This window comes from Pseudophryne corroboree, chromosome 1, assembly GCF_028390025.1.
Source record: "Pseudophryne corroboree isolate aPseCor3 chromosome 1, aPseCor3.hap2, whole genome shotgun sequence".
Taxonomy (NCBI): domain Eukaryota; kingdom Metazoa; phylum Chordata; class Amphibia; order Anura; family Myobatrachidae; genus Pseudophryne; species Pseudophryne corroboree.
In genome coordinates, this window is record NC_086444.1 from 732,774,431 (window position 1) to 732,798,025 (window position 23,595).

Below are 23,595 nucleotides of genomic sequence, written 5' to 3' on the forward strand. Positions count from 1 at the left end.
CGGAGTTCCCAGCATCCACTACGGACTACGAGAAATAGAATTACCGGTGAGTAAATTCTTATTATATATATATATATATATATATATATATATATATATATATATATATATACACATATACATATACATATACATATATATATATATATATATATATATATATATATATATATATATATATATATATATATATATACATATATATACACGCACACCTAAACCCTGGCTATTTGGACATGATCAGTGTGAAAACAGAATTAGGTGCCCAGCGTCGGAAAAATAATTTCATATCACCCCGTCTAAAGTGTCAGGCGATACAGCGCGACGGGATGTGCTAAAATAATTACATCACCCACATTATATATATTTTGGTTTGACACAGCTTTGCTTATTGTTTATTGGGCCTAATTCAGCATGAGTTGTAGTTTTGTGAAAATTTGTGAAGCTACAACTCATTCCCCTAGCATGTGAGGGTGGAGGGCACAGGGCAAGCCTGCACGCATGCCAGGTCCTGCCCACCAGATAAAATGCTGCATGTGACGTTATGCAGGCCCCGTCCTGCAAAAGTCCGGACATGCCTTCATTGTCTGGCCTACTCGCCCCCAACGCCGCGTCGACTACTCCAAAATGCTACATCGGAGACCCCGCCCTGTGAATACCTCTGTCAATCAGGCAAAGGCATTTGCATAAGTGAGATGCCGTTGCATCTCACTGTGTGCTCCTGCGCATGCACACACTGCACGGGGGCCTCAGTATGCGAACACATCGCAGATGCGTCTTAATGCTGAATTAGACCCATTGCACGGAGTGCCGTCCTGGTAGTGAATGTATGATACTGGATCTTGTATCAGGTTTGATTGGAGGGCACCTGCATTTCTAAATTTCTCTAACGTCCTTGAGAATGCTGGGACTCCGTAAGGACCATGGGGAATAGACGGGCTCCGCAGGAGATAGGGCACTTTAAGAAATCTTTGGATTCTGGGTGTGCACTGGCTCCTCCCTCTATGCCCCCCCTCCAGACCTCCGTTTTACACTGTGCCCAGAGCGAGATGGGTGCACTGCAGGGAGCTCCCTGAGTTCTCTGCCTAGAAAGCATTTTTGTTTGGATTTTTTCTGCAATTTTACAGGGAGCACTGCTGGCAACAGGCTCCCTGCATCGAGGGACTGAGGAGAGAGGGGCAGACCTTCTTGTCTAAGATAGGCTCGGCTTCCTCGGCTACTGGACACCATTAGCTCCAGAGGGGGTGAACGCAGGTTCTTACTGGGCGTCCACCCCCAGAGCCGCGCCGCCGTTCTCCTCACAGAGCCAGAAGAAATGAAGTCAGAAGACGTCTCAGGCGGCAGAAGCCTTCAGAGCTTCACTGAGGTAACGCACAGCACCGCAGCTGTGCGTCATTGCTCCCATACACCTCACATACTCCGGTCACTGTAAGGGTGCAGGGGGTGGCGCCCTGGGCAGCAATATAACACCTCTTTTATGGCAAAAAGTATATATACATGTTCAGGTGGGCACTGTACATGTGTATAAAAGAGCCCCCGCCATATTTTAGTAAGTTCGAGCGGGACAGAAGCCCGCCGCCGAGGGGGCGGGGCTTCTCCCTCAGCACTCACAGCACCATTTTCTCTCCACAGCACCGCTGAGAGGAAGCTCCCTGGACTCTCACCTGCTTGACACACGGTGAAGAGGGTTTTAAAGTAGAGGGGGGGCACATATTTGGCGATTATACATTACAGCAGCGCTACTGGGTAAACATTCTGTGTTTTTTCCTGGGTTATATAGCGCTGGGGTGTGTGCTGGCATTCTCTCTCTCTGTCTCTCCAAAGGGCCTGGGGGGGAACCTGTCTTCAGATAAGAGATTCCCTGTGTGTGTGGAGTGTGTCGGTACGTGTGTGTCGACATGTCTGCGGTAAAAGGCTCTCCTAAGGAAGAGATGGAGCAAATCTGTGTGGGTGCGTGGTGTCTCTGTCGACAACGCCGACACCTGATTGGATATGTGAAATTAAGTGCTAAGATGAACTTATTAGAAAAGATTAGAGAACAGACAGGGAATCTACCCATGTCTGCCCCTATGTCACAGAGACCTTCAGAGTCTCAACGCTCACTATCCAAAATAATAGACATCGACACGGAGTCTGACTCCAGTGTCGACTACGTTAATGCAAAGTACAGCCAAGACTGGCAGAAAAGTATTCAATATATGATTATTGTAATAAAAGATGTTTTGCATATCACTGATGACTCATCTGTCCCTGACACGAGGGTACACATGTTTAAGGGGAAGAAAGCTGAGGTAAATTTCCCTCCTCTCATGAAGAAAAAGAGTGGGAATCTCCATACAAGAGACTGCAGCTTCCCAAAAAGAATTCTCAGGGAGTATCCTTTCCCTAATGGGGCCAGGATACGATGGGAATCTTCCCCTAGGGTGTACAAGGCATTGACACGTTTAACCAAAAAGGTACCGCTGACTTAACAGCTATCCTCAGGGATCCTGCAGATAGCATGCAGTAAAAGTACTTTGAAGTCCATTTACACACATTCTGGTGCACTACTCAGACCGGCGATTGTGTCGGCATGGGTTTATAGCGCGGTAGCAGCGTAGTCAGATACCTTATCAGCGGAGGTTGACATCCTAGATAAGGATGACATATTATTGTCCCTAGTATATATATATATATATATATATATATATATATATATATATTTATGTGTATATATATATATATATGTGTGTAAAAGATGTTGGCTTATATATATATATATATATATATAAAAAGAATATACCCTTAATTCGCGCTGTACAACACAGCTGCACCTCAATAGTAGTCACCTTGCTAGACGGTGACAAAAATAGTGATACAAATACAATACTCAGAGGGCGCTCAGTAACAATTTGTTCAAATAAAATCCAAAACCAGCTTGACCTAAATTACACAATTTAATTTATTAAAAACATCTAAAATATTGTGTAATAATACATCAATATAGTAATTCATACAGTGAATTCATAAAACAATATTTCATAAAACCCAACGCGTTTCGTCCGTTAAGGACTTCATCAGGGGTATGGGTCTTCGCTGGTGTTAGTCAAATGGAGAAGAGGAGGAAAGAACAAGAGAGCAAAAAAAAGAATCAATACAAATCATCATGATATACAGATATATATTCAAGTAACGTTTTCATTGTTTATAAAAGAAAACCTTTTTTCATTATTTCATTAATTATTACATCACAATTTTTCATAGAGAATGAATATTTAAATTCTTTAGTAGACATTGGAAAAAGAAGATACTCTCCAATAATCAATTCGGGCTTTTTTATTTTTTTATTTTTTTTTATTTTTTTTGTCCTAATTGCCTTATTTCAAAAGAAAATAACAACTTACTGTGCAAATATAACTGCTCTGAGTGGATTATTTCTTCTTTATAATACGGTAGTTTATTCTCTGTAATTCTAAGAATAAAATATATATATTGTTTTAAATGGTACTGAAAGGTTGAATATAGAATTACATCTAATTAAAATGGATCACTCACTTGGCTGTCTCTGGAGATAATCTTCATTAGAGATCAACTACTCCTATATTATGGTCAGTCAATGTTCAATATGTCTAAATAAGAAATTCAACAGTATTAGGGGCCAAATGCCTCAAGGAATTTAGAATCTTATTGGAATATGTAGCCATACTCACTTTCCAATACAAATTCACCTGCTCACTGATGGTCTAATCTTGACCAGATGAATTAGTCTAAGAAATTAATTGAAGATAATTAAGGGTGTCCAAAGCACTTAATAGGCATATTTACAAACTGAACTTTGTTATAACTTACTTAAAGTTCAGCACGATGATAACAAGTTGGGCTAAAAAGCTCCTTAAAATCCAATAAGGTGCATCTTCTAACTAGAATCAAAAGTGAATTAAATTAAGGACCTAATTAGTGACCAATAATAGCACTTAATATAGAGTCTTAATTGTTACTTACAATAAAAATTCTTTAGAGTTCGACAACAAGTAGGTTCTGAGCTCCACAGTGGCCGGTAAGATATAACTTCCAACTAGAACTAAATAAATTATATTATACTAAAAGCATAATTTGATATTAACCTATTAAAGAGCATCAGAAGTACTTACATTAAGAGATTCAGGACCTGTGTTGCTGCCTCCTTTCCTGTATGGCAAGTGATTTGGAAGAGATTTCTGAGGCCTATTTATACCCCTAGGGAGTTTACATCACTTCCTCCCTCTGCTGATAGGTTAGATCTGATGAGTCAATTATATGACATTTTACCAATATTAAACTAGTATAAGGCCTGATGCCTATATATATGGGTCAAATTTATTCTACAGATGTTTGTGTCTGAAAGGCTAATGATAATATGGCATAATTAAATACTACTTCCGCCTTTCACTATATATTTATGTGTATATATATATATGTGTGTAAAAGATGTTGGCTTATATATATATATATATATATATATATGTATATATATATATATATATATATATATATATATATATATATATATATATATATATACATATATATATACATATATATATATATATATATATATATATATATATAAGACATGCCAAAAGAGACGTTAGTCTACTGGGTTCTAGAGTCAACGCTATGTCGATTTCTGCTAGACTTGTCCTGTGGAACATGCAATGGACAGGTGATGCCGACTAAAAGAGGCATATGGAGGGTTTACCTCACAAGGCTGAGGAATTGTGTGGAAAAGGGCTCTCGGACCTGGTCTCCACAGCTATAGCTGGTAATTCTGATCTTTTGCCTTATATTCCCTCACAGACTAAGAAAGCACGACATTATCAAATGCAGTCCTTTCGGTCGCAGAATAACAAAAAAGTATGAGTAGTGTCCTTTCTTACCAGAGGTAGGGCACGGGACACAGCTAGTTCCCAGGAACAGAAGTCCTCCCCGGCCTCTACTACATCCACCGCAGGATGCGGGAGCTCCGCTAAGGGATTCCGTCCCAGGGGGAGCACGTCTTCAACTCTTCAGCCACATCTGAGTTCACTCACAGGTCGATCCCGGGGCAATAAAAATTGTTCTCAGCGTTACAAAGGAATTCGAAAGGGGCCTCCTCTCCGGTTTTTCCTTATCGGACCTACCGGTTTCTCCCCCAGAAGGGGAGTTATATTCAATACAATTCACACATTGTATCTCCAACAGGTGGTGCTCAAGGTTCTCCTCCTGCAACAAGGAAGGGGGGCTATTACTCAACCTTGGCTGTAGTTCCGAATACGTACGGTTTGGTCAGACCTATTTAAAATTAAAACCTCTGAACCTATACTAGAAAAGGTTCAAAATTAAAGTGGAATCGCTCAGAGCGATCATGGCCAGCCTGGAAAGGGGGGATTTGATGGTGTATCTAGACATAAAGGCTGCATACCTTCATGTTCCCATTTATCCACCCCATCAGGCGTACCTGACAATTGCGGATCTGTAACACGATTCAGCTGGAGCATTCTACGTCAGGATTGCCGTTGCCTAAATCGGTTTAGGCCCATTCCACTAGGAAGGTGGGCCCTTCTTGGGCGGCTGCCCGAGGGGTCTCGGCAGTACAGCTGTGCCGAGCTGCTACTTGGTCGTGGTCAAATACCTTTGCAAAGTTCTGTAAGGTTGATACCCTGACTGAGGAGGACCTCATGTGTGCTCAATTCGGTGCTACAGAGTCATCCGCACTCTCCCGCCCGTTTGGGAGCTTTGGTATAATCCCCATGGTCCTTACGGAGTCCCAGCATCCTCAAAGACGTTAGAGAAAATAAGATTTTACTTACCGGTAAATCTATTTCTCGTAGTCCGTAGAGGATGCTGGGCGCCCGTCCCAAGTGCGGACTTCTTCTGCAAGACTTGTATATAGTTATTGCTTACATAAGGGTTATGTTATAGTTTCTCTAACGTCCTAGTGGATGCTGGGAACTCCGTAAGGACCATGGGGAATAGCGGGCTCCGAAGGAGGCTGGGCACTCTAGAAAGATCTTAGACTACCTGGTGTGCACTGGCTCCTCCCACTATGACCCTCCTCCAAGCCTCAGTTAGATTTCGTGCCCGGCCGAGGTTGGATGCACACTAGGGGCTCTCCTGAGCTCTTAGAAAGTTATAGTCTTAGAATTTGTTTTTTTTCAGTGAGACCTGCTGGCAACAGGCTCACTGCAGCGAGGGACTAAGGGGAGAAGAAGCGAACTCGCCTGCTTGCAGCCGGATTGGGCTTCTTAGGCTACTGGACACCATTAGCTCCAGAGGGATCAACCGCAGGCCCAGCCTTGATGTTCGGTCCCGGAGCCGCGCCGCCGTCCCCCTTACAGAGCCAGAAGCAGGAAGATGGTCCGGAAAATCGGCGGCATGAAGACGTCCTGTCTTCACCAAGGTAGCGCACAGCACTGCAGCTGTGCGCCATTGCTCCTCATACACACTTCACACTCCGGTCACTGAGGGTGCAGAGCGCTGGGGGGGGGGGCGCTCTGAGGCAGCAATAAAAACACCTTGGCTGGCTAAAATACCTCAATATATAGCCCCTGGGGCTATATATGAGGTAAATACCCCTGCCAGAATCCCAAAATAAGCGGGAGAATAGGCCGCGAAAAAGGGGCGGAGCCTATCTCCTCAGCACACTGGCGCCATTTTTCCCTCACAGCTCGGCTGGAAGGAAGCTCCCTGGCTCTTCCCTGCATTTCTACAATACAGTAAGAGGGAAAAAGAGAGGGGGGGCACTAAATTGGCATTGTATACAGTATAAGCAGCTATTAGGGACATAACTCAGTTAGTCCCTGTATATATATAGCGCTCTGGTGTGTGCTGGCATACTCTTACTCTGTCCCCCCAAAGGGCTTTTGTGGGTCCTGTCCTCTATTTGAGCATTCCCTGTGTGTGTGGAGTGTGTCGGTACGGCTGTGTCGACATGTTTGAGGAGGATAATGATGTGGAGGGAGAGCAGATGCCTTTAGCAGAGATGTCACCCCCTGCGGGGCAGACACCTGAGTGGATGGTATTATGGCAAGAAATGAGTGCACGTATAGACTCCTTACATAAAAAATTTGACGACATGCCGACTGTGGGACAGCCGAGTCTTCAGCTCGTGCCGGTCCAAGGGTCTCAAAAGTCATCAGGGGCTCTAAAACGCCCGTTATCTCAGGTGGCACAAGTAGATGTCGACACGGATACTGACGCCAGTGTCGACGACGATGAGTCAAATTTAATGCCCGTTAAGGCCATTCGCTGCATGATTGAGGCAATGAAAGAGGTGTTAAATATTTCTGATTTACATCCAGGTACCACAAAAAAGGGTATTATGTTTGGGGAGAAAAAACTACCTGTAGTTTTTCCCCCGTCAGATGAATTAAATGAAGTGTGTGAAGAAGCGTGGGCTTCCCCTGATAAGAAATTGGTGATTCCTAAGAAATTACTAATGGCGTTCCCTTTCCCGCCAGAGGATAGGTTACGTTGGGATACACCCCCGAGGGTGGATAAAGCACTCACACGTTTGTCAAAAAAGGTGGCACTACCGTCCCAGGATACGGCCGCCCTTAAGGATCCTGCTGATAGAAGGCAGGAGGCGATCCTGAAGTCTGTATATACACACTCAGGCATTATACTCAGACCAGCAATTGCGTCAGCTTGGATGTGCAGTGCTGCCGCTGCATGGTCAGATAACCTGTCAGAAAATATTGACACACTAGACAGAGACACGATCCTGTTAACAATTGACCATATAAAAGACTCAGTCTTATACATGAGAGATGCACAGAGGGAAATCTGCCGGCTGGCATCTAAAGTAAGTGCACTATCTATCTCTGCTAGGAGATGTTTATGGACTCGCCAGTGGACTGGAGATGCAGATTCCAAAAGGCACATGGAAGTTTTGCCTTATAAAGGGGAGGAATTATTTGGGGATGGTCTCTCCGACCTAGTTTCCACAGCAACGTCTGGGAAGTCAGCATTTTTACCCCATGTCCCCTCGCAGCCTAAGAAGGCGCCATTTTATCAGGTTCAGTCCTTTCGATCCCAGAAAAATAAGCGGGGAAAAGGAGGGTCTTTTCTGTCAAGAGGCAGAGGCAGGGGAAAAAGGCTGCAGCAAACAGCAGGTTCCCAGGAACAAAAGTCCTCCCCCGCTTCCTCTTCCAAGTCCGCCGCATGACTGTGGGGCTTCACAAGCGGAGCCGGGTACGGTGGGGGCCCGCCTCAGGAATTTCAGCGATCAGTGGGTTCGCTCACAGGTGGATCCCTGGATCCTTCAAATAGTATCTCAAGGATACAGGCTGGAATTCGAGGCGATTCCACCCCGCCGTTTCCTAAAATCCGCCTTGCCGATTGCTCCCTCAGACAGGGAGGCAGTGCTAGCGGCAATTCACAAGCTGTATTCCCAGCAGGTGATAATCAAGGTACCCCTACTCCAACAAGGCCGGGGTTACTATTCCACACTATTTGTGGTACCGAAACCGGACGGTTCGGTGAGACCCATTCTAAATTTGAAGTCCTTGAACACATACATAAAAAAATTCAAGTTCAAGATGGAATCGCTCAGGGCGGTTATTGCAAGCCTGGACGAGGGGGATTACATGGTATCCCTGGACATCAAGGATGCTTACCTACATGTCCCCATTTACAATTCTCACCAGGAGTACCTCAGATTTGTGGTACAGGATTGCCATTACCAATTCCAGACGCTGCCGTTTGGACTCTCCACGGCACCGAGGGTATTTACCAAGGTTATGGCGGAAATGATGATACTCCTTCGAAAAAAGGGAGTTTTAATTATCCCATACTTGGACGATCTCCTAATAAAGGCACGATCCAAGGAACAGTTGTTAGTGGGAGTAGCACTATCTCAGGAAGTGCTGAGCCAGCACGGTTGGATTCTGAATATCCCAAAGTCACAGCTGGTCCCGACGACACGTCTAATGTTCCTGGGAATGATTCTGGACACGGCCCAGAAAAAAGTGTTTCTCCCGGAGGAGAAAGCAAGGGAGTTGTCTTCTCTAGTCAGAGACCTCCTAAAACCAAAACAGGTATCGGTGCATCACTGCACGCGAGTCCTGGGAAAGATGGTAGCTTCCTACGAAGCAATTCCATTCGGCAGGTTCCATGCCAGAATCTTTCAGTGGAACCTGTTGGACAAGTGGTCCGGATCGCATCTTCAGATGCATCGTTTAATAACCCTGTCTCCACGAACCAGGGTGTCTCTTCTGTGGTGGCTGAACAGTGCTCATCTTCTGGAGGGCCGCAGATTCGGCATACAGGACTGGGTCCTGGTGACCACGGATGCCAGTCTACGAGGCTGGGGGGCAGTCACAAAGGGAAGAAATTTCCAGGGACTATGGTCAAGTCAGGAGACTGCCCTTCACATAAATATTCTGGAACTAAGGGCCATTTACAATGCCCTAAGTCAAGCAAAATCCCTGCTCCTACACCAGCCGGTGCTGATCCAGTCAGACAACATCACGGCAGTCGCCCATGTGAATCGACAGGGCGGCACAAGAAGCAGGACGGCGATGGCAGAAGCCACAAAAATTCTCCGATGGGCGGAGAATCATGTACTAGCACTGTCAGCAGTGTTCATCCCGGGAGTGGACAACTGGGAAGCAGACTTTCTCAGCAGGCACGACCTCCACCCGGGAGAGTGGGGACTTCATCCAGAAGTCTTCCAAATGATTGTAAATCAATGGGGTCGTCCACAGGTGGACATGATGGCGTCCCGCATAAACAAAAAACTAGAGAAGTATTGCGCCAGGTCAAGAGAGCCTCAGGCGATAGCGGTGGACGCCCTAGTGACACCGTGGGTGTACCGGTCAGTGTATGTGTTCCCTCCTCTACCTCTCATACCAAAGGTACTGAGAATAATAAGAAAGCGAGGAGTAAACACAATTCTCGTGGTTCCGGATTGGCCAAGAAGAGCGTAGTACCCGGAACTTCAAGAGATGATCTCAGAGGACCCTTGGTCCCTGCCGCTCAGACAGGACCTGCTACAGCAGGGCCCCTGTCTGTTCCAAGACTTACCGCGGCTGCGTTTGACGGCATGGCGGTTGAACGCCGGATCCTGAAGGAAAAGGGCATTCCGGAGGAAGTCATTCCTACGCTTATTAAAGCCAGGAAAGATGTTACGGCAAAACATTATCACCGCATATGGCGGAAATATGTTGCATGGTGCGAGGCCAAAAAGGCCCCAACAGAGGAATTTCAACTGGGTCGATTTCTGCATTTCCTGCAAGCAGGAGTGAATATGGGCCTAAAACTAGGCTCCATTAAAGTACAGATCTCGGCTCTGTCGATTTTCTTTCAAAGGGAACTAGCTTCAGTACCTGAAGTTCAGACATTTGTGAAAGGAGTGCTGCATATTCAGCCCCCATTTGTGCCTCCTGTGGCACCGTGGGATCTCAACGTGATGTTGAATTTCTTGAAATCACATTGGTTTGAGCCACTAAAAACCGTGGATCTGAAATATCTCACGTGGAAAGTGGTCATGTTATTGGCCCTGGCATCAGCCAGGCGAGTGTCAGAATTGGCGGCTTTATCATGTAAAAGCCCTTATCTGATTTTTCATATGGATAGGGCAGAATTGAGTACTCGTCCCCAGTTTCTCCCTAAGGTGGTGTCAGCGTTTCACCTGAACCAGCCTATTGTGGTGCCTGCGGCTACTAAGGATTTGGAGGACTCCAAGTTGCTAGACGTTGTCAGGGCCCTGAAAATATATGTTTCCAGGACGGCTGGAGTCAGAAAATCTGACTCGCTGTTTATCCTATATGCACCCAACAAGCTGGGTGCTCCTGCTTCTAAGCAGACTATTGCTCGTTGGATTTGTAGTACAATTCAGCTTGCACATACTGTGGCAGGCCTGCCACAGCCTAAATCTGTCAATGCCCATTCCACAAGGAAGGTGGGCTCATCTTGGGCGGCTGCCCGAGGGGTCTCGGCTTTACAACTTTGCCGAGCAGCTACTTGGTCAGGGGCAAACACGTTTGCAAAATTCTATAAATTTGATACCCTGGCTGAGGAGGACCTGGAGTTCTCTCATTCGGTGCTGCAGAGTCATCCGCACTCTCCCGCCCGTTTGGGAGCTTTGGTATAATCCCCATGGTCCTTACGGAGTTCCCAGCATCCACTAGGACGTTAGAGAAAATAAGAATTTACTCACCGGTAATTCTGTTTCTCGTAGTCCGTAGTGGATGCTGGGCGCCCATCCCAAGTGCGGTCTATCTGCAATACTTGTACATAGTTATTGTTAACTAAATCGGGTTATTGTTGAGCCATCTGTTGAGAGGCTCTATTGTTTCATACTGTTAACTGTGTTTCATATCACGAGTTGTACGGTGTGATTGGTGTGGCTGGTATGAGTCTTACCCGGGATTCAAAATCCTTCCTTATTGTGTACGCTCGTCCGGGCACAGTACCTAACTGAGGCTTGGAGGAGGGTCATAGTGGGAGGAGCCAGTGCACACCAGGTAGTCTAAGATCTTTCTAGAGTGCCCAGCCTCCTTCGGAGCCCGCTATTCCCCATGGTCCTTACGGAGTTCCCAGCATCCACTACGGACTACGAGAAACAGAATTACCGGTGAGTAAATTCTTATTTTTTCGGTTGAACCGAGGCTATGTTGTTGTTCATACTGTTAACTGGGTAGTTTATCACAAGTTATACGGTGTGATTGGTGTGGCTGGTATGGATCTCGCCCTTAGATTTACAAAAATCCTTCCTCGTACTGTCCATCTTCTCTGGGCACAGTTTCCCTAACTGAGGTCTGGAGGAGGGGCATAGAGGGAGGAGCCAGTGCACACCCAGAATCCAAAGCTTTCTTAAAGTGCCCTATCTCCTGCGGAGCCCGTCTATTCCCCATGGTCCTTACGGAGTCCCAGCATCCTCTTCGGACTATTACCGGTAAGTAAAATCTTATTACCTTGATTTGAGGAGTGCTGCCTGCTTGTTTGAGATATTTATTTATTTATTTATTTATTATTTTTGTTCTGATTCTGGAGATTCACTCACACTGGCACTTTAGTTCCTTGCTTCAGTGCTGTACAACCACTGATCAAAGTACATTTATACATGTTAAATACACAAGACGTAGCATTGGAGTTTAACTTTCTCTGTGCTACTCTCCCGGTCCTTCACATATGGGCTCCCCCTCCTGCAGCCCAGGACTTTGTATATTCTCACCCCCTGATGAGATATACCGTGGGTTAACTGAACCACTGCAGTGGCTGAACTCATTCCAGGCTGTGGTGCACCTTGCTAATCTTCAGTGCTGGTACCTGTCTCTCTTGTGGGATTGTGTCCTGAGGAAGGTCACGTTCTGTGGCCGAAACGTTGACCGCCACACTGGCTTCCACTATATGAATTAACAAATAGTCTTTTCGGATTTCTATATTAAGTCCCTGGTGAGTGCCTTTTTTTTTTTTTTTTTTTTGGAACTATATGGATATCATGAAGGAATGCACTGGAGTGCACCCCAGGCAGTTGATGTTTTGGACATAAGTGAGTGCTAACCTACCGAAGATCTAGATAGATCGATCTATCTAATCTCTATATATCTAAACAAATATAAAACCACAGCACTCGCCACCCCAGAAGCGGGGTGCAATGTCTGCACTCACCACTCATAGGGTGGGGTGCATGCAGCCCATGGCCACCTACCCAAATACATACAAACAGAAAGTTCAGCACTCACCATAGCAAGCTCGCTTATCCTCACAACATCAATAAATAAATGATGGGGGTTTAGTTAGTGAATTGGCCAATGCACGGAAGCCTGCAAACCGCTCGCTATGGTACCCCACCTTCTTGCAGGTCCTACACGATCACAGAGTCTTAAAAATTAAAACCTGGCGGCCCTGAGGCGCCGAGCCGGACCTCTCTCCCTCCTTTACTTTATTTTGGTTATTTATTTTGCTATTGTACCTTACCTCACACACTCGGGTAGTTTTAGGTTTGCTGGGTTTGTGTTTGTTTTATGGGGGTTTTGTTTTGGGTTAGGGGGGTTGTGGGCTATATCTGGCCTACTAGTGGGGTATTTACAATAATGGTTCAGGGAGAAAATTTAAAATGTTAAGTATGTGGATTATGATTTGTTTACGGACTTCAGAAAATATGTATTCTGTGGGAAGAACGCAATTGGAACAGTATCTATTGGGAACGCCCACTGTATATGTACACTGTTGGGGAGGTATGTGGTTCAGTATACTGTATAATGCCAACTGTGTTTCCCAGCGTACACTGAAATGTCTGTATCATTAATTATTTTGTTGAATAAAAACACTCTATTCAAAAAAAAAATTAAAACCTGGCAACTGTATCACATAATATAACTGCAAATATGCCCACTAGGTTTAATATGTACCTGCCACATACCTTATGGCTTTTGAAGGTACACTAGTCGGGTTCACTACAATATGCCGGCGGTCGGGCTCCCGGCGACCAGCATACCGGCGCCGGGAGCCCGACCGCCGGCTTACAGACAGTGTGGCGAGCGCAAATGAGCCCCTTGCGGGCTCGCTACGGTGGCGCGCTACCACGCGCACCACGCTATTTTATTCTCCCTCCAGGGGGGTCGTGGACCCCCACGAGGGAGAATAAGTGTCGGTATGCCGGCTGTCGGGATCCCGGCGCCGGTATACTGTGCGCCGGGATCCCGTCAGTCGGCATACTGAAGACCACCCCACTAGTCACCTGACACTGGCTGATAAATTACTAAAAAAAAACAGCTGACACAGGGTTAGAACAATTGAGCTTACCTAGGGGTGCATGAGATCTCTCTCTCTCTCTCTCTCTCTCTCTCTCTCTCTCTCTCTCTCTCTCTATATATATATATATATATATATATATATATATATATAGATATATATATATAGATATATATATATAGATATATATATAGCCTTACATCAGTAGTAGGGAAAGTAATGGAAAAACTATTAAAAGAAAGAGTAGTGGAATATCTTAAATCGAACAACTTACAGGATCCAAAACAGCATGGATTTACTGGTGGGAGATCATGCCAAACAAATCTTATTGACTTTTTTGACTCTGTGATGAAAATAATAGATCAAGGGGGAGCTGTAGATGTAGCATATCTAGACTTTAGTAAGGCATTTGACACTGTCCCACATCACAGACTGCTAAATAAACTTGAAAGCCTGGGGGTGGATTATAAATTAGTGAAATGGATAAGAACCTGGTTGCAGGATAGGAAACAGACAGTTGTAGTTAATGGAGTGCAATCTATGGAGGGAAATGTTGCCAGTGGAGTACCCCAGGGATCTGTACTAGGTCCAGTTCTCTTTAATATCTTTGTTGGTGACATTGCAGATGGTATTGAAGGGAAGATATGCCTTTTTGCAGATGATACAAAGATATGCAACAGGGTAGACACACCGGGAGGGGTCAAACAAATGATTGATGACCTAGGTAGGCTTGAGAAATGGTCAAGAACGTGGCAACTACAGTTTAATGCTAAAAAATGCAAAATCATGCACTTGGGTCTCAAAAACCCAAAGGCTAAGTATAGTATCAAGGGTACTATAATGGAAACTACTGAGGAGGAAAGAGATTTAGGAGTCACTATTTCAAGTGACTTGAAGGCAGGAAAGCAATGCAACAAAGCAATGAGAAAGGCAAGTCAGATGCTTGGTTGCATTGGGAGAGGAATCAGTAGCAGGAAAAAAGAAGTGATAATGCCACTGTATAGGTCATTGGTAAGGCCCCATCTGGAATACTGTGTCCAGTTCTGGAGACCCTATCTCCAGAAGGATATAAATACATTAGAGAGTGTACAAAGAAGGGCAACTAAAATGGTGCATGGCCTACATCACAAAACTTACCCGGAAAGGTTAAAAGATCTTAACATGTATAGTTTGGAGGAGAGAAGGGAAAGGGGAGACATGATAGAAACTTTCAAATATATAAAGGGTCTTAACAAAGTTCAGGAGGGAAACATTCTTCAAAGGAAAAGAAGTATTAGAACTCGAGGGCATACATTGAGACTGGAGGGGGGGAGGTTCAGGGGAAATTTAAGGAAAAATTACTTCACAGAAAGGGTAGTGGATAAGTGGAATAGCCTCCCATCAGAGGTGGTAGAGGCTAAGACTGTAGGGCAATTTAAACATGCTTGGGACAGGCATATGAATATCCTTACAAAGAATCAAGGTTAAAAAAGGGTTGAGATTGCCTAAAGGATAAAATAAAAAAGGGACAGACTAGATGGGCCAAGTGGTTCTTATCTGCCGTCAAATTCTATGTTTCTATGTTTCTATATATATATAATTTTAGTTAAGTAACAGTGCATGTATATTTACGTTTCCTGTGAAGCTAGGAAGCTATGTGAAAGCCAGCCCTTCTGCAATCCCATGGATAGGTACGGTAGTCCAATACAGTGCTGTCTTCACACTAGAAGGGCCTCTCTGTGCATGCGCCGTGTGTTCTGTCTGCCGGAGGAGCTGGTAGGCAGAGAAAATCGGCCGTGCAGAGTCGGGGGCTAATGCTGATAAGGACCGGTCTGGGCTAGGTTAGTGAAAATACACACATTGGGGGGGGGGGGGGGGGGGTTAGACAAATTGGTGCCTCACTCACCCGTCCACTCAAACCCCCAGAGGGAGTATACTATTTACCAGGTCACTGCTACCATTACCTGGCCGACGCTAGCGATTCCCCCCCCCCACACACACACACACCATTATGCGGCAGACACTAGCTCCGGCGGGGTAGGTGGGGTTGGTGATATAAATCTGGTAGAGCGCTATAGACGCTGATTGGCCTGTGTCAGTGTAGAAGGTGGAGGTAACAAGGAGGAGGCGGTGAGACATGAGTCTTTGCTGCTCTTCTCTCACCGGCCTACTTACGCAGTCCTGAGATAGCAAGTTTCTTTTGAAAAGTTTAAAGCTTAGCTTACCGTGCTTCTATGAATCGCTCTCCCTATACTACTGTATGGGGAAGCGGTCCAGACACAGAGCTGGGGCACCACTTTATCACTTTTTAAGGCTTAATACATGTGAGCCCAAGTGTCTAGTTAACGCACTTGGCCACACATGGTTACAGCCAGACTCTGGATGGGATCATGTGGATCTAAAATAACAATAAAATGGCATTTCTACTGTCATCCTCTGCTTGTATTTTCTATCAGTCTTGATCAGTGGCGTGCGGTGAGGTCAGAGGCTGGTGAGGCACTACAGCCATAATGACCGCCGAATCCTGCCGATGACCCCTACCGCCGCCAAGCCAATGCCCGCTACTGCCACTGAGCCGATGCCTGCTGCCACCGCCAATGGCTTACAAACTCGCCCACCATCAACTGACCCAGCCCTCCGCCACTAATTTGCACCTCAGTCCGATGCCGCCAATGCCCGCTGCCTGCCTGCACATCATACTTGTGATATATTGTACATTTTTATAGAAAAAAAATAAAAATTAGTGTTTGGGAAGGGAGTGGGAGGAGGACATGAATGCAATATTGTTGTCCAGGGCTTCCATTAACTTAATGGAGAAGGGTCTGAATGGGTTAAAAAATGTAAAAAAAAAAATGTGTGAGGTCCCCCTTCCTAAGTATAACCAGCATCGGGCTCTTAGAGCCGGTCCTGGTTGTTTAAATACTGGGAAAAAATTGGACAGGGGTTCCCCGTATTTAGACAACCAGCACCGAGCTCTTAGACCGGTCCTGGTTCCAAAAATACGGGGGACAAAAGATGTAGGGGTCCCCCGTATTTTTAAAACCAGCACCGGGCTCCACTAGCCAGGGATATAATGCCACAGCCGGGGGACACATTTATGTAGGTCCCTGCGGCCGTGGCATTACCCGCCCAACTAGTCACCCCTGGCCGGGGTTCCCTGGAGGACTGGGGACCCCTTAAATCAAGAGGTCCCCCCCCTCCAGGCACCCAAGGGCCAGGGGTGAAGCCCGAGGCTGTCCCCAGCACCCCTGGGCGGTGGGTGCCGGGCTGATAGCCATAAGTGTGTATAAAAAAGAATATTGTTTTTTTGTTGTGGAACTACAAGGCCCAGCAAGCCTCCCCCGCTTGCTGGTACTTGGAGAACCTCAAGTGCCAGCATGCGGGGAAATAACGGGCCCGCTGGTACCTGTAGTTCTACAACAACAAAAAATACCCAAATAAAAACACCACACACACCGTGAAAGTAAAAATTTATTAAAACACACTTACACACTCACACATACTTACCTACATCCCACGCCGGTCACGTCCACTTGTCCATGTAGAATCCAATAGGTGGTTCCTGTAAAAATGAGAGAGAGATTACTTACCTACATCCCACGCCGGTCACGTCCACTTGTCCAGTAGAATCCAATAGGGCCGGTACCTGTAAAAATGAAAATTATACTTACGAACAAAGTAATCCACAGGAGGAGAGAGAGAAATTAATTAATATTATACACTCGCTGACGCGGGAGGACGTTAGCACAGACGGGGGAGAGTGCTGCTGCTAACTGGGATGATGGAGCAGGCTCCCCCAATAGTTGTGAGCCTAGTAGCTGTACCCCTAGTAGCTTTGCCCCCTGTAGCAGTGCCCCGACTAGTTGTGACCCCTGTAGTTGTGCCCCTTGTAGCTTTGCCCCTTGTGGCTGTGCCCCCAGTAGTTGTGACCCCTGTAGCTGTGCCCATTGTAGCTGTGCCCCTTGTAGCAGTGCCCCTTGTAGCTTTGCCCCCAGTCGCTGTGGCCCCTGTAGCTGTGCCCCCAGTCGCTGTGCCCCCAGTAGTTGTGACCCCAGTCGCTGTGCCCCTTGTAGCTTTGCCCCCAATAGCTGTGCTTCCAGTCGCTGTGCCCCCTGTAGCTTTGCTCCCTGTAGCTGTGACCCCTGTAATTGTGCCCCCAGTTGCTGTGCCCCTTGTAGTTGTGCCCCCCAGTTGCTGTGCCCCTTGTAGTTGAGCCCCCCAGTTGCTTTGCCCTTTGTAGTTGAGCCCCCCAGTTGCTGTGCCCCTTGTAGTTGTGCCCCCCAGTTGCTGTGCCCCTTGTAGTTGTGCCCCCCAGTTGCTGTGCCCCTTGTAGTTGAGCCCCCCAGTTGCTTTGCCCCTTGTAGTTGAGCCCCCCAGTTGCTGTGCCCCTTGTAGTTGTGCCCCCCAGTTGCTGTGCCCCTTGTAGTTGTGCCCCTTGTAGTTGTGCCCCCAGTTGCTGTGCCCCTTGTAGTTGTGCCCCTTGTAGTTGTGCCCCCAGTTGCTGTGCCCCTTGTAGTTGTGCCCCCAGTTGCTGTGCCCCTTGTAGTTGAGCCCCCCAGTTGCTTTGCCCCTTGTAGTTGAGCCCCCCAGTTGCTGTGCCCCTTGTAGTTGTGCCCCCCAGTTGCTGTGCCCCTTGTAGTTGTGCCCCTTGTAGTTGTGCCCCCAGTTGCTGTGCCCCTTGTAGTTGTGCCCCCAGTTGCTGTGCCCCTTGTAGTTGTGCCCCCCAGTTGCTGTGCCCCTTATAGTTGTACCCCTGTTGCTGTGCCCCTGTTGCTGTGCCCCCCTGTTGCTGTGCCCCTTGTTGCTGGGCCCCTAGTTGCTGTGCCCCTGTTGCTGTGCCCCTTGTAGTTGAGCCCCCCAGATGCTGTGCCCCCAGTTGCTGTGCCCCCAGTTGCTGTGCCCCTTATAGTTGTGTCCCTTATAGTTGTGCCCCTTTTGCTGTGCCCCCCAGTTGTTGTGCCCCTGTTGCTGTGCCCCTTGTTGTGCCCCCCAGTTGCTGTGCCCCTTGTTGTTATGCCCCCCAGTTGCTGTGCCCCTTGTTGTTGTGCCCCTGTTGCTGCCCCCAACACAAACACATAAAAAAAACACACACACATACTTACTGCTCCTGCAGCGCTGAACTCCGTCTCCGTCCGCCGGCTCGTCTCTGCTGTACTATGGGAGAGACGTCATGACTCATGACGTCTCTCCCATAGTAGCGGTTCTAGCTGCAGCGGGCGCCCACACAGCCCACGGCGCCTGCTGCAGCCGGGAAGGGGGTGATTGGACAGCGGATCCAGCACTGGATCCACTGGGCCAATCACATCTGGGGCACTGACAGGGGCGTGCATTCATCGCACGCCCCTGTCATTGCGGCACCAGTATAGGTGCCGCTTCCCCATTCATTTCCGTGCCCGCCCCCCGCTGCCCGGACTTTTAGTGTTAGCAGCGGGAGGCACCTCTCCCGCTGCCTCACACGCAGCCACGGGGGGGGGGGGGGGGGGGGGGATTATTAAAATAATAAAAAAAGATATTTATAACAGACTGTGTTATAAATATCTTCTTTTTATTATTTTAATCATTATGCCTGCACGTCCCTGGTCTTGATAAACATCTCAATGACGATCAGATGTTGACAGATGAATGGTCATTCTGGTTCCAAACATGCAGATGTTTATAGCAGTTTGCTGTCTAATGCCTATTATTGCCAGTGTACAGCCTCGACTGGTCAGTAGTGGTTTCTCACAGTGTATTACCACAATATATGCTGGCTATCCGTCTGACAGGCATTTTATATGACAGTGTATGCTTAGGATGAATGGGTAATTGGAGTGAAGTATGGTATGATACGAGATAAACTGTCCTACCCCTAAACAGGAGAAAATGTTAATTTCAGCTTCTAGCCTTTAGCAACTGTGCTTTTGCTGAAGACATCTGGTACTTATTACTGCTGGGAACTCCATCCCCTCTATAGCGCACATAAGGTTCTCTGCATATCCAAACTACGTTTCCACATATGGCCTCTTCCTCTCCCCAAGTGTGGTTACTCTGTGTCAAAGGTTTAGCTGAATCCTAATACAATTTCCAATTATATAAAATGCTAGTGAAGTAGATATGTACAAGCATTGATACTTTTTAATGTAAGACTATGAATTTGCTGTTTGTGTCATATAAATAAGTCATGAAAAGCACATTGTTGCATCACTGCTGGAATGGTATTTTATAAATACTACACACTTCTATAAATGACTAGGATGTCACTGTCCATTCCCTTTCAAGTGGACCTGTGAAGGGGACAACTTTTGGTCTCTGGTCACAGGGAACATATGGCTGAAAAGAGTTCAAGGAATTAAATAATTCCTGGTATATTAATCACTTATGTGCCACAAAAAGTCACTGTTAATTTTCACAATGATGAAGAATTTGGTTTACTTATGTCATTTTTACAAGAGAACTAGACTACAAGCTCTAATCCAATTTCATGTAGCACAAGCTGACTTACCTAATGTAACTTTGTGCATTCAAACATCATTGCGATTTGTAAGTGACACTCATTTGAACATTATATTGACAAGGAAATATGGAAATGATCATATTAAAAATAGACATGTAAAAATAAAAAATCTGTTTAAAAGTAATTTTGTTACCAAGTTCAAGAAAAATATTAAACACTTTTAAAATTGGTTATCCTTATACTTTTAGATATACTTTAAAGGGGTGATTAAAATTTTTCTGAAGGAGCCAATCAGAGCAATTCAGTTGTTGGTCTGATAGGGCGTAGCCGCTAATCCTGTTTGATGTCCTGGTTAGTGCACAGAAACTGCAGTCTAAACCATGGACTTTGCGCACACATCTTCTCGCACAAAGGATGCACAAAGCAATGTCACCCGACATCCCCCCGCGCGCGGCTGGCGGGCGTTTAAATGGAGCAACAATTGAATTGCTCTGTTTTGTGCCCCCCTAGAGGCAGCCGCGGGGAGAATGATTGATTGAATCGCTCCCTAATTGTCTCCATATAATACTACAACTTCTAAACTGTAATTTAAGTTTCTCATCTTGGAATGTTTACTTCCATACTGTTCTTACCTGATGATGGGAAAAAAATAAAAATCTACAATTAGGCTTCTGTGCAGTTCTACTTTACTAATCCGCAACACCATGGAGCAGTGTAACATTCATTCTTTTAGCACTGACTTCTGAAACCCAGTCCAGCAGTGAAGTGTTAAACCCTCCCTGCCAGAATGCTGTCTGGAGAGTATTTAATTCAGAGCTATATAGCTATAAATTTTCAGTGTCTTTGTCTCCGGGGGCAGAAATAGGAATTCTGCACAAGCAGATGTGACCTACAAACAGCATCACTCTTCTACCTAATATTCATAGAAGCTTAAGTAGTACTGAGCTACTAGATATTTCAAGTCTCTGCATATATATATATATATATATATATATATATATATAATTTTTTTTTGCAGGACTATTCAAACTCGTGGGTGTCTGCAACACACAGACTGGGAATAGATCCTGTGGCGAGCGCAGCCAGCGCACAAGGGGACACTACGCTCACCCCGCTGCCAGCATTCTGGCGGACTTGATGCCACTGTCGGGATAATGACAGCCGGCATCCCGTCCGCCGGTAAATCATACTGATTCTGTGTGTGTGTATGTATGTGTGTATGTGTATATAATATATATATATATATATATTTCACTATCTTTTAATGTTTGATTAAGTCATTATATGCATGGTCAAAACAGATTTCTGTTGGGAATTTGTTGTTGTGGTCTTTAGATAGGTCCATGCTTGAGCTAGGGTGAGAAAATAGCTCTTCATGCAGCTACAGGTGAACTACAAGCTCCATAGAGCTTCAGTATATGCACATATTTCCAATAGAGCTTTATAGATTGCTCATTCCACGCATTAAAATTTGCATAAGCAGTCATACATATTTTTGCATAATTGCATTGTTCTGTTTTAAAATGTTAGCTTGTTGTAAATGAGCGTTTAGTCATTCCCCAAAAGCTGACCTTTTTTTCTTCTTTTTGTCTTTTAGATTTGAAACTTTCAACACATTGAGCGCTGATCTAGGAAGCACAATTTGCTTAACAGGAAGTCCACCCTCCCTTCCATTTTGTGTTTCATTTGCCGCATGATCCCTGAAAAGTCCTGGATTATGTTTGTCGCACTTTTCCTGTGCTCGATCATCTGGCTGAATCGAGGTTTCAAGCTCAGAATAAGAGGCAGCTAGGCCTAGCTATAATCTTCTTCTTTTCCCATACTAAATTTTCTTTCATCTTTTTATCGGACTTCACTGCAGAAGAGGATTTACGATATCCCCTCTGTAGGATAATGTTAGTGGAAAGCCCCAATATTTTTGTACTGTCATTTTTACTCCTGTGCTTTTTTGCCGCAGCTATGCACTAAAGACCTTGTTGGGCTGCTGGGCCTTATGAGAACTTTGGAAGTCATAAGGTGGAATATTCTGTACCAATGTCAACCGAGGGGTTTCAATATCGAGCTCTGTACCCATATGACAAGGAGAGGGAGGAAGACATTGACCTATTGCCTGGGGATGTCCTTACTGTGAGTCGAGCAGCGTTGTTAGCAGCAGGTTGTAAAGATGGAGATGAGCGCGACCCAAATCGCATTGGCTGGATTTTGGGCATTAACAGTAGAACCAAACAGAAGGGAGATTTTCCAGGGACTTATGTGGAATTTATTGGTCCTGTCCGAATGTCACTGCCAGCCCATCGCCCACGTGGTCAGCGACCTCTTCCTGCAACTCCTACTACGTCCAGGACAGAGCAACCCACCTTACCAGGCAAGTAGTTTCTGCTGGTATGACCTTAGAACAAATTCCAGGTTGCAGATTTTATACATTTATTAACTACTAACTTAAGTATACTTTTAAGGTTACACAGTCATCAGGTGAATGTTTTGGGGGAATATACAGTAAAACAACTTCATTCCTGTTTAGTGTGTGACATCCACAGTTTGTATCCCTATGCAGTACATCATTTGTAGGATCATATTCCTACTATTTTTGCATGTACAGTTTTGTCAGGTGTCTAAATTTAATTGAAAAAAGCTTTCCGATTTCGAGAGCTCCAATAATGAAACTCAGCATATATGAGACTGTAGGTGCACATACACTAGGAAGAGGTATTGCTTTCGCTACATCGCGTGCGATACCCCTTCAACTCCCCGCCAGTCGCCGGCAGCTTCTGGACTCGCGATATTGTGAGTCCAGGTCACCTCACTTATAATGTGCTAAAGTTAGATTGCATGCGATCTAACGTTACAGCACATCATCGCAAGTGACAGGGCTAGATCTTACCTGCTGCAGGTATTCTGAAAACCTGCTTGCGTCGACCCCCGAAAGCGCGCCTTTGATCACAATTGTATGTGGACCACACACTATGTGGTCCACTACGTAGGCCCGATGCGTTGAAATCGTGCCAAAAGGCACGATATTGTCCTAGTATGTGGGCACCTTGAGACCTTACAAGATCTTTGTCACTGTGGGGGGAATTGATTTATTTTGTTCCGTCTGCAGCTCGCATTACCAAAAGGTAGAAAAGGAGCAGACTAGATGGGCCAAGTGGGTCTTATCTGCTGTCAAATTCTATTTTTCTATGTAAGTAACGGGAGCAATTCAGTTGTTTGTGCTGGTGAGCATCCATTATTTCTGCTCCCATCTGCCTCAGTTGGCAAGCAGAAATTTGTGAAAAAGTCAGGCTATGGGCACCCAAACTCAGTGTGCCCTGTACTTTCTACATGTTTAACCGATGTATCGGCAAATGCAGTACGACAAGCATAATTATTATTATTATTATTATTATTATTATTATCCTTTATTTATATGGCGCCACAAGGGTTCCGCAGCGGCCAATTACAGAGTACATATGCACATAATCAAAACAGGAAAACAGTGACTTACA

General features: G+C 45.6%; 1 protein-coding gene and 1 long non-coding RNA gene across 5 annotated transcripts in view; one reads left to right on the forward strand and one right to left on the reverse strand.

Moving 5' to 3' along the window:
- Positions 1–23,595, forward strand: part of PIK3R2 (phosphoinositide-3-kinase regulatory subunit 2) — a 286,357-nt gene that overhangs the window by 91,545 nt on the left and 171,217 nt on the right. For all 4 annotated transcript variants that reach the window (XM_063916022.1, XM_063916037.1, XM_063916013.1 and 1 more), the window contains exon 2: positions 21,708–22,475. In XM_063916022.1, the coding sequence (XP_063772092.1) occupies positions 22,145–22,475 (331 nt within the window). In that variant the 5' untranslated portion in view covers positions 21,708–22,144. The remainder of the gene's footprint in view (positions 1–21,707; positions 22,476–23,595) is intronic.
- Positions 3,384–4,282, reverse strand: LOC134940172 (uncharacterized). The gene is made up of 6 exons (XR_010181402.1): positions 4,131–4,282; positions 3,982–4,060; positions 3,829–3,899; positions 3,690–3,746; positions 3,535–3,608; positions 3,384–3,451 (listed from the first exon to the last, which is right to left on the reverse strand). It is a non-coding gene; the product is annotated as an uncharacterized LOC134940172 (long non-coding RNA).